Here is a 12,007-nt window from a genome sequence, read left to right on the forward strand (position 1 = left end):
CCGCCGAATTATGTGCTTACGATCACGATTCCCCGCTTATACCTGCAAGCACCGAATTTCTGCGCTAGCCTTGTAAGTGTAGAATACCTAGTACATGTAATGTGAAGTACGCACGCGCAGAAGCCAAAAATCGCCGCTAACCCGTGAACTACGTTCGTCGCCGCAAGCACAGAATTCCCTGCTTCCGTAAGCGCCGATTCTGTGCTTACTGTAAGCAGAGCCATGAAATTGGGCCCTGATCTCTTCGATGAAGGTCCACATCTGGGCCTAATTTGATGGCTCTGCTTACCAAAATGGCTGGTAAACGGAAAACCACACATGGATATTTGTGTAGATCATCCTTTTAAAACATCTGTCGAACAACATTTAGTTCATTATAAGCGTTTGTAGGGGTCAAAGCGCATAAAACGGAAGATTATGTATCACTTTAACTTAACATTACATCGATACTATTACGTCACTATACTCACCATGTACACGTAGCCTATCACAAGGCAGCAGTTACGTACTGGAACATTGAAACGTAAGTCGAGATACTGCGAACGAAAAAAGTTTCAAAATATTGAAAAAAAAAAAAAAAAAAGGGCTAGCTTAGTCTAATTCTTCACTGAAAAACCAAAGTTTCTACATTTAAAGTTTCATGACATGTGTCAACCCGTTGTCAAGATTCCCGCTTTAAAGTACCTCCTTGAGGATTAGACATGTGTATCAAAGGAACCTGGGCCCAATTTCATAAAGCCTGTGAGCACAAAAATTTGCTTGGAATGAAATTTCTTCCTTAACAAAACAGGATTACCACCCAAATTTCCACGTGATTTTCAGGATAAGCAAACAACAGCTGAATGCCAGTAACAAGCAATATGCAACAAGTTAAAATTTGGTTAGTAATCTGTTTGTATCAAGGAATAAATTTCATGCTAAGCAAAGTTTTGTGCTTACAGGTTTTATGAAATTGGCCCTGGCTGGTAGAACAGAAGGCACTACCTTCCCATTTTTTTACGAAGTATATAATATTGGTTAAGCTCTGTTTAAAGGCAGTGGACACTATTGGTAATTACTCAAAATAATTATCAGCATAAAACCTTACTTGGTAACGAGTAATGGGGAGAGGTTGATAGTATAAAACATTGTGAGAAACAGCTCCCTCCGAAGTGACGTAGTTTTCGAGAAAGAAGTAATTTTCCACGAATTTGATTTCGAGACCTCGAGTTTGAATTTGAGGTCTCGAAATCAAGCATCTGAAAGCACACAACTTCGTGTGACAATGGTGTTTTTTCTTAACTCCGACGACCAATCGAGCTCAAATTTTCACAGATTTGCTATTGTATACATATGTTGAGATACACCAAGTGAGAAGACTGGTCTTTGACAATAACCATTAGTGTCCAGTGTCTTAAAGGGCACAAGTGTATTGACTATATCGAACCAACACTCTGCTGCTAACCATAGCATGGGTCTGGTGAGCTAGACCGCTCGACCACGACACACCACACTGTGAGTGAAATGAATAGAATATGCCTGATATCATCGGCATGTTCTCTCGGTGGTCTAGTGGTGAGACGCCTACTCAAGAAAGGGTCGTGGGTTCAAAACCAACCGGTGTAGTACGCTTGTGGATTGTTTTCCATACGACTTTTGCAAGCATGTTTATCAAACATCAAGTGTTAAACAGATGTTATGATAACGGCCAATTGAATACTACGATTTCGTTATCACATTGACGTCAGTTTCGAAGCTATAGTCATCGATAAGGACACCACACGCTTTAATTTCCTTTTCAAGTAAGTATGGAACATGGTCAGACAGAAAACTAAATAAACACAATTTGGGTTTGTGTGTGTGAGATAGGTGTCCCTCCTCCATATCACCAACTATCGCAGTAATATCAAAAGGGGGGGGCGGGAGCTCACAAACGGAGCTCTAGGAGTGCCATCCCACATTGAGTTACGTAAGCACGACATAAGGCGTCTTGATGAAACACATTATGTCGGTAACTCAATCTGCGGGATGGCACTTCTGGAGCTCCGTACATACGATGTTACTATGAACACAAAAGTGACAAACGGCAAGCATTTATTACCTGATACACGCTTTTTAGTTCCAATTCGTAGAATTTCGGCATGAAGATTCTTCCAGAAATCGCCCCTGTGATGATGAGAGGAACGATGGAGCCTGTGAACAAAATGGCCCCCCTGAAGTACGTCTCAGACACGCTACCCTGGATGTAGATCCCCGTAAATAGGCTGGCCAATAGTGACATGGAAACGGGAAGAAAACCCATCTAGGAAAAGACAACGAACCAACAAAGTAACACAAAAAACATAAATAATTACAAATAAGCATCCGTTCGACAACAATACGGTTTGTTTTAAGAATAGTATCTTTGATTCAAATCATTCCATTGCTGCCAATCTTGCTTCATGACTGCATCTTTTTAATGTTATTGTATTGCCTTTGTTGGTAACGGTCGGGAGACTGTTCATAAACTTGTTTATGAGGCAAAGTGGGTGGAGGGGTGCACGCATGGGCAAGGGACGTGATTATAAATGGGCTGCTTTATTGTGTCAAACCCCTTGTGAATGTTTTGTTTATATCGTTCGGGGAGGGGGGGGGGCAAGAGGGGAGTAACGGTCGTGGGTGAGTAGGGGAGGGGATCCAGTCCCCCCCCCCCCTGCCCCCACCTAATAGTATACTCACTCACAACTTCTAGAAAAGGGATTCACGTAAAACTAAAGTTTTAAGTATAGAACTATTTTGTGTAAACGCGGGATGAGGCTGTGTGCTGTTCAAGGTTTTCATTTTGCCCGGAAGCGATGGGACAACCAGAAGTTGGATGACATAACTTTTACCTGAACATAAGGCAGCTTCATGGTGCCAGGTAATCCGAAGGCTAAAAGTTCAACATACATCACTCTGTGAATTTGATCTCTGATTTTTAGAACAGAAGAGGATGTTCCTCTTCGCATTGCAGCCAACAAAACAGTGCTACCTGACTGTTGTTTGTTTTCATAGTCTCCATTGTAGTCTACCTTGGAGGCGAGTGGGTGTACCAGTTTCCGGACACTGACACCAGGAATTGATGTAAATTCGAAACAAGTCTATCAACGAACCTTTTCCCTAACTGATGTGCGTAATTGTAAAAGCCATTGGACACTTTCGGAACAGATACAAAATAAATGTTCACACATTTACAAACAACTTACAGGATTATGGTGAAAGCCTTCTCTTAAAATATTATTCATAGAAATGCTTTACTTTTGAGAAAACATTATAACAAAATCAATGCTCGATATCGAGAATTACGGATTTATTTTAAACACATGTCATGACACGGCGAAACGTGCGGAAACAAGGGTGGGTTTTCCCGTTATTTTCTCCTCCCGACTCCGATGACCGATTGAGCCTAAATTTTCACAGGTTTGTTATTTAATATATAAGTTGTGATACCCGAAGTGTAGGCCTTTGGACAATCCTGATAACCAAAAGTGTTCAATGGATTTAAGAGTCGATGCGATACTGGTTTTCGGAGGTACCTTGCACACTACAATATCTAACCCAGATCCACACTGACTCCAAGATTGAGGATTAACTCTACTCCTGGGCAAGGTTAATCTCATGTTACCGAAGATCAATACAGAATGGGCCCTGGAAAGTGTAGTGTGAATGCTCCTTGCAATCCGGAATATATCCTTATTAATTTACTTGGAACGAAATACAGCAGATTTGGGTAGTATAATGTTAACTGAGAATCTTTATATTTCGTAGTACTGCGGTTATGGACAAAGATATCATTTCTTTTTTATCCCCCGAAAAATCTGAGAAGCGTTACTGACAATTACGTTTAAAGGATTGTGTATTTAAATGCAGTGGACACTATGGCAATAACTCAACATATTAATTAGCATAACACCTGACTTGGTACTGAGTAATGGGGAGTTGTTGATTATATAAAACATTGTGAGAAACGGCCCCCTTCTGAAGTACCATAGTTTTCGAGAAAGAAGTAATTTTGCACGAATTTGATTTCGAGACGTCAAATTTAGAATTAGGTCTCGAAATCAACCATCTAAACGCACACAACTTCCTGTTACAAGGATGTTTTTCTTTCACTATTATCTCGCAATTTCGACGACCAATTGAGATCAAATTTTCACAGGTTTGTTATTTTACACATGATGAGATAAGTGACAAAAACTGTCTTTGAAAATTACCAAAAGTGTCCAGTGTCTTTAAAATGCAGCTGATTATTCTTCCTGCTTGGACATAACCGCTCCGTATTTTCGGCAATATCTAAAACGCCACCACCCTTTGAAATGAAATTTTCACAGTTTAGTTGAATGGTTACATATTCCATGATCGAAACAGTGGGTTACAATCACCAAACGTATACACTCCGTCTTGTACTGAGACTCTCCGGTTAATTTACAGTGTGAAAGAGGCATAAACTGTCGCACTTGTCTGAACGGGTTTGAGCAAACCCCGGGAAAGGCACAAGTAAAACAAAACTTGTAATTAAAACAAAAATGCGCTCCCAAACCTTGCTTGTTTAAAAGTGTAAAAATAAAGATCCCATATACACATAAATTTAAACTATTATTGTAGTGATAAGTAAAAGAAATACCTAAAACGAATAATTGGCTAAAAACAACCACTGTGTTGAAACTAAGACACCACAGTTGTCAAAATATAAGCAGGAGGTTTAAATTGATTAAACAAACTCGGCATGTTTGCAATCTGAACAACACAATCCGTCTGATCAAGTCTTTATCGCCGAACATGCAGGGTTTCACTTTCAACCAAAGTGCAGTAGCTCCCCGTGGTCAACACCGCGGCATCGCAGCGGTCCCCAGTGGTCAAATCGAGCACGAGACTTGAATTTTATTAGGAAGTTCAGATATTTAAAGGCACTGGACACTTTTGGTAATTGCCAAAGACCAGGGCCCAATTTCATAGAGCTGCTTAACGGTAAGCAAATTTTTTCGCTTAACGTAGCAAAAATAATTGCTTAAAACCATTCGGATTACATGCTAAACGTACACGAGCTTAAGCACGTAAACAATCTGCGCGCGGAGATTTTAGGTCGTTTGCTTAAGCAAAACAGAAGAAGGCAGTGTATTTTGCACTGTGTGCATGGCCTAGGGCTGCTTAACGGTAAGCAGATATGTTGGCTTAACGTAGCAACAAAAATTGCTTAAGCGTAAACCTATTTCACCAGCGGTTGCTAGCTTAAGCACGTAAACAAACTGCGCGCGCAACATTTTAGATCGTTTGCTTAAGCGAAAAAGAAGAAGGTGCTGACAAAATGGCGGGCGAAATAAATGCGGAGTGCACTCGAGTGGCGATAAAAAAAATTCATCACCTTCTTTGTCTGATATGTATTATTTGTAATGGTTCAAAGTGCCCCTCGAAAGGTTTACACACTAACTTGAAAGTAAACAAGAAGATAATACATGGTACAGCATGATTCTGAAGCATTTTAGACGCTCGTTTATTCGCTACACCTACCATACAAACGCACGTACAATCACCGCTGTGCCGGCACAATAACATCGTTTGCAATGAGTGTTGCACTATGCGCTGTGCGAATAGGGTACTTAAGCAAAATAGAGGCTTTAAGGACCCTTTTTGTTTGCTTACCTATGTAAGCAAAAACCTTGCTTAAGCAAGGGTACGAAATGAAAAATTTGCTAGGTGCACCCGTTAAGCACAAAATCGACCGTTAAGCAGCTCTATGAAATTGGGCCCAGGCCCAATTTCATAGAGCTGCTTAGCGGCCGATTTTGTGCTTACTGTGCGATTTCTATTTCATAGCGCTGCTAACCGTAAGCACACGAAAAGGCACGCTAACCTTCCAGAGTGCTTACCGCTCGAAAATAAATGACGTCACAATGCAAATCCACGATAACACACAATATGGCCGTCAAATTTTTCTGCTAACCTGTGAAATACGCTAAGGCTTAAGCAAATTGTTCTGCTACAGTAAGCACGCAAATTTGCTTACCGTTAAGCAGCGCTATGAAATTGGGCCCAGTCTTCGCACTTGGTGTACATCAGCGTGCATGATATGAATAAAAAATCACAGATCTGTGAAAATTTTAACTCAATTAGTCGTCGCAGTTGCGAGAGAATAATTGAAGAAAAAACACCCTTGTCGCACCTCAGCTGAGGTCTCAAGTTCCATTCAATTATTTTAGGAAGAAATTCCTTCTTTCTCAATTCAGAGTAAGCCGTTTCTCACAATGTGGTATACTATCCACAGCTCTCCATTGCTCGTGTTTATGCTAACAATTACTTTTAGTAATTACCAGCATGTCCATGCCTTTAACAATATGATGGATTACATGACCCACATACCCACAGTGCACAACAAGGGTAACAATCTTATTTTTATGAATTGTCATGCAGGAATATCAACTGCATTTATTCGGTGTGTATGGCGTCCCTCTATTTCGAAAGATATGATACTCTTGGGGGAACAGTATACTTTTTTGTTTGTAATAATACTACTCGTGGGAGTGTTAGTTTACCCCATTCCTGCATATATCATACCTATTTTGGGTGTACAAGAGGTCATTCCCTTCCTACATGGGTGTTATTTTCAGATGCTTGCAAAGGGTGAGTGATAAATACGTACCCTCTTGTGTGCTATAAAACACTTTTGTTTTCCATTATAACACTAAACCCCTAGTTTTGTAATCACTCTTAAAATTAATGACACTAAAAGTTTACTTGGTTGTACAGCAGCTTTCGTTACTATAAAGCATTTTGAGAAGCATTTCAAATAATGTGGTTAAGGAAAACATGTTTCAGTTTTTATCCCCCCCCCCCCCCCCCCCCAAATAGAGTTGGAGAGCCGTTACTGACAGAAACGTTTTTTTTTTTAAATAGTGCTCTTTGTATTGACTATTTCTTCCTGCGTGATGGGCACAACCATTCCAGATTTTCTGAAATATTATTATGTCAAAAACGCTACCAACTGTTGATGAAATTTTTACATCGGCTTTAAAGGGTTTGTATATCTTTTATGAATCGAGTTTTGTTTATCATGCCATGAATTCCTACTCACTGTGAATGAATAATTTATGTGTGTACTAATTTACCTGTCAAAGTTTCAGCTTCATTAGTTGTCGAGTTTTTGAAGAAAAAAAAGTGAAAATCACAGAGCGATATATTTGCAGGAGAGTCGCGACCAGTAAACCCATATTGTACGTGCTAAATTGATGATGTTCGTCTCCCGCGACGACAATTGTTTTAGTGACATTTTGTTATTACTGATTTCTAAAAAACTACGGTACCTCAGCAGAAAACATTTTAAGGAAGCTTTCAATTATCGCTATCGTCAAACCGTGTATGAATCTGTGGACCTTGCGTACACAAAAAACCGCTCGATACAGAAATGACTTACCGTTCTACTGGCCAACATGAATTCTCCGGATGAATTCTGCCTCCTGCTCATGAAAGCGTAGAAGATGCCGATGGAGGCCGACGCTAACAACATGAGGACAAATATTAAATAGTCCGCCCAATGAAATACGGGTCTCATCGCATCCATGATTGGTGTGTAGTTTCTTCAAACTGTTCAAAGATACAAGAGATGCTGAATTAGCAAGATACTAAACACAGAGCTATAATTAAGTTACTTGGATCATGGAGGAAGGTGCTTGGATGGGGTTAGTGCTTTTACGTTTTAGTGTCATGTCAATTGGATGTTTTGACACATTAGTGATAGTACGAGGTGCAGCAGCAAGAAGACAAGAAGTCCGCATAATGTATGGATTTGAAGCACTGTGTGGACTTTAACACGTCCACAGTTATTTAAAGACACTGGACACTATTGGTAATTGTCAAAGACTATAGTCTCCACAGTTGGTGTATCTCAACATAATATGCGTAAAATAACAAACCTGTAAAAATTTGAGCTCAATCGGTCGTCGAAGTTGCGAGATATTAATAAAAGAAAAAACACCCTTGTCGCATAAAGTTGTGTATTCAGACGCTTGATTTCGAGACCTCAAATTCTAAATCTGAGGTCTCGAAATCAAAATTCGTGGAAAATTACTTCTTTCTTGAAAATTACATCACTTCAGAGGGAGCTGTTTCTCACTATGTTTCATACTGTCAACAGCTCTCAATTGATCATTAACAAGTAAGTTTTTATGGTAACAATTATGTTGAGTAATTACCAATATTAGTGTCCACTGCCTTGAATACGTCCAGACGTCGTGTTATTTAAAGTCACCTGGAAGTGGTATTTTTCAAAATAAAGCTTTTGTCACTAATATATGTGTTTTGATGAGTGGAATGTGAATAAACAGTTAACTAAGGTTTAAAAAAAAATCAGTTCTTATGTTATTTACAAATTTAAGAGTAGACCCCCGACCCGAGAGGGCGCTGTTCGTGACGTCAATCGAGGCAGACTTTGCCTATAATGCGTAGAGTAAACACAATTGCAAAGTACATGTACGGAACAAGTCGTGAGTTTGTACGTTTCAACAACAACAAAAAAATGTTTTTTTCCGGCAATGCCAACCAGGTGTATTGCTGCTGAATGCAGAAAACACTTTTTGAAATGTACCAACTCACGACTTGGACGTACATTTACTTTGCACGTGTGTTTACTATACGCATTGCAGGCAAAGTCTGCCTCGATTGACGTCACAAAAGGGGTAGGCGGAGTCAGCCCCCCAAACAACTTTATATATTCTTTTAACATATAAATCGTGACAAACAATTACTAAACAAAATTGTTTTTTTGTTCGTAAGCATATACTCTTATGTTTGAAAGAAAACAAATTTTATTTCCAGGTGACTTTAAAGTGTTGAAGAACGTTTGTTACATTACTGCAACACAGTGACAGAGCAGGCGGGTGGTACTGCAGTGCTGGTTCAAATACTTTTAAAACCACTGTGTACACCTTCGGTAATTGTCAAAGACGAGTGTTCTCAGTTGGTGTATCCCATCATAACCAAAAAATAACAAGCCTGTGAAAATTTGGGTTCAATTTGTCATCAAAGTTGCGAGAAAATGATGCAAAGAAAAACACCCTTGAATTTGTGTGCTTTCAGATAGGAATAAAATAATTCTAGCTTTTAGTGAGAAATTACTTCTTATTTTAGTGAGAAATTACCTCTTTCCAAAAACTATGTTACTTCAGAGGGAGTCGTTTCCCCACAATGGTTTATACTATCAACAGCTCCCCAATGCTCGTCCAAGTCAGTTTTTAAGTTAATATTTGTTTTGAGTAATTATCCTACGTGACCTTCCCTTTAATGCCGTTGAAAGTCCCCGGTGTTGGAATTATATCCAAGGTCCCTTTTCAAATGCAACAACACCTGATGACAAGACTACATTCTTTTTTGTTTGGTCTGATTTGTTTTCCTTAGTAACTGTTGGTTCAGGACTGAATGGGGCCCAGTGGTACACCAGGGTCAAAAGGTGACTTGCTTTTGATTGCTAAATGTCAAAACAAGCTTCAGAAGAAGTCAATCCTGGTTATTCGCTGGTGAAGGGTGTTTTCAATGTAGTTTGCATGAGAAAACTTATTGGCGATAGCCATATGCCCTGCCGAGGTCGTTCTGTTTACCATCGTTTTTAATACTTTGTTTCAGCTGCAACAATGTTGGAATCGCTTTAAAGTCACCTGGAAGTGGTATTTTTTCAAATAAAGCTTTTGTCACTAATATATGTGTTTTGATGAGTGGAATGTAAATAAACAGTTAACTAAGGTTTACAAAAATCAGTTCTTATGTTATTTACAAATTTAAGAGTAGACCCCGACCCGAGAGGGCGCTGTTCGTGACGTAAATCGAGGCAGACTTTGCCTGTAATGCGTAGAGTAAACACAATTGCAAAGTACATTATACGGACCAAGTCGTGAGTTTGTACGTTTCAAAAAAAGATTTGTTCTTTTCCCGGCAACGCCGACCAGGTGTATTGCTGCTGAAAACACTTTTTGAAACGTACCAACTCACGACTTGGACGTACACGTACTTTGCACGTGTGTTTACTGTACGCATTGCAGGCAAAGTCTGCCTCGATTGACGTCACAAAAGGGGTAGGCGGAGTCAGCCCCCAAACAACTTTATATATTTTTAAAACATATAAATCGTGACAAACAATTACTAAAGAAATTGTTTTATTGTTCGTAATCATTTTATACTCTTATGGTTTTTGTATAGAAGAAAACAATTATATTTCCAGGTGACTTTAAGACGCCCTTCGGATGTACAGCGCTTAATAAAAACTGGTTATCCTTATTATTTATTTAGGCGCTATACAAACTATTTTTGAATGATTGAGGAATACATTTTTAAAACATTCGGTAAAAACACTTGAGAAAAAGACAAACTCCACAGGAACTACATGAAAGCTGATTTCTAGGAATGTAAGAGCTTTATATGGGTCGGACTATGATCATTTTGTCAATTGTTAAAAGAAAAAGTCGACAGTGCCATCGAAACTATAGATGTCAAAATAATGTTTCGAAATAATGTTTCCGCACACCAATTGTCCCTCTGTATAAATCGCTGCTCTACTTAACAAGGACCTTGCCCTATGGTTCAGCTAAAATTTGCATGCAGTTTAGCACTATAATTCAAAAGCATGTCAATAACTTCGACAAACAAGCTCCAAAAATTTCTATAAAATTGGTGTACTTAAGTTAGTAAACACACCACAATGCGTTAAAGGCAGTGGACACTATTGGTAGTTGTCAAAGACTATAGCCTTCACGGTTGGTGTACCTCAACACAATACACATGCATAAAATAACTAACCTGTGAAAATTTGAGATCAATCGGTCATCAAAGTTGCGAGATAATAATGAAAGAAGAAAACACACTTGTCACACGAAGTTGTGTGCTTCCAGATGCTTGATTTCGAGACCTCAAGTTCTTAATCTGAGGTCTCGAAATCAAATTCATGGAAAATTACTTCTTTCTCGAAAACTATGGCACTTCAGCGGGAGCCGTTTCTCACAATGTTTTATACAATCAACCTCTCCCCATTACTCATCACCAAGAAAGGTTCTATGCTAATAATTATTTTGAGTAATTACCAATACTGTCCACTGCCTTTAACAAACAAAAATCGATAGCTTACCCGGTGTATAAAACGTCAGAGGATATAAGCACCGCCTTTTCAATACAGTCCAAAGTTTAGACTTCAGCACCAGCCCTCGGAGTTTGTGAACCAAGTTAACAATTGTTGTCCAAGTCACTCGAGAGTTGTGTCCCCTCTTAAAGGCAATTCACTAATAATGCAATGCTGCCCCGTGTATGAGTACTTAAAACACCACCAGATAACCGACCAAGGCCGGAATTCGATTCAGGAAGTATCATATCACTGGGGTGTTACGTTTCAAGCTGGTCCAGAACGCCTACATTTTACATGTAGGTCATCGGGTACAATCAATTGAATACATATTTATTGACAAAGAAATTGAGTCTGTATTATTAACACCTAAAAGAGAGTACACAATATCAGTCAAGTTTTCTACAAATATTATTTACACAAAGTGCGTTTCGTGTTAGTGCGTCACAATCGGCTGAGTCTGGACCCGCATGACTGATGTTGCTTTGTCAAGTTTTGTTATGGGTTTTTTTCGTGGTTTTTTCGTGATATAATAACGTGGCTCACAATCGAACAATTGGACCCGCAGGTGCGGCGTCGTTGGTTTCATTGTGCAACATGCGTGGAAACCTTTATTTTTTTAACCAAGCAAAATTTATTTGCAATGAACATTGTGCCCGATCACACGTCCTTGTCAGACACCGCTCTATCAATAGCCTACACCCGCAGTAGACATTTTGTGAGAGTTATTAATAATAATATTATTATTTAGCCGATCTCTGTATAACGAATGGCTACGGTGAAAACCTATCAAAGGTCTGGATTTTACGTTAAAAATAAAGACACTGGACACCTTTGGTAATATTGTCAAAGACCATTTCTTCAACACAGGGAAATAGATTTGTATTATCAAAATTATGTCAGTGTAGTACCCAT

The 12,007-nt window shown here is 39.1% G+C and overlaps 1 protein-coding gene across 2 annotated transcripts in view; it reads right to left on the reverse strand.

The window, feature by feature from the left end:
* LOC139952175 (sodium-coupled monocarboxylate transporter 1-like) overlaps positions 1 to 11,433 on the reverse strand; it is a 27,552-nt gene extending 16,119 nt beyond the window's left edge. Inside the window, exons 1-4 of one of the 2 annotated variants that reach the window (XM_071951199.1) lie at positions 11,102 to 11,433; positions 7,406 to 7,575; positions 2,081 to 2,281; positions 471 to 536 (exon numbers count right to left, since the gene is read on the reverse strand). In XM_071951199.1, the coding sequence (XP_071807300.1) occupies positions 471 to 536; positions 2,081 to 2,281; positions 7,406 to 7,552 (414 nt within the window). In that variant the 5' untranslated portion in view covers positions 7,553 to 7,575; positions 11,102 to 11,433. Of the gene's footprint in view, positions 1 to 470; positions 537 to 2,080; positions 2,282 to 7,405; positions 7,576 to 10,776; positions 10,855 to 11,101 lie in introns of those variants that run through there. The other variant, XM_071951200.1, reaches the window with a different exon arrangement.
* Between the last annotated feature and the right edge of the window lie 574 nt (positions 11,434 to 12,007).

Source organism: Asterias amurensis, chromosome 20 (assembly GCF_032118995.1).
Source record: "Asterias amurensis chromosome 20, ASM3211899v1".
In the NCBI taxonomy this organism is placed as follows: domain Eukaryota; kingdom Metazoa; phylum Echinodermata; class Asteroidea; order Forcipulatida; family Asteriidae; genus Asterias; species Asterias amurensis.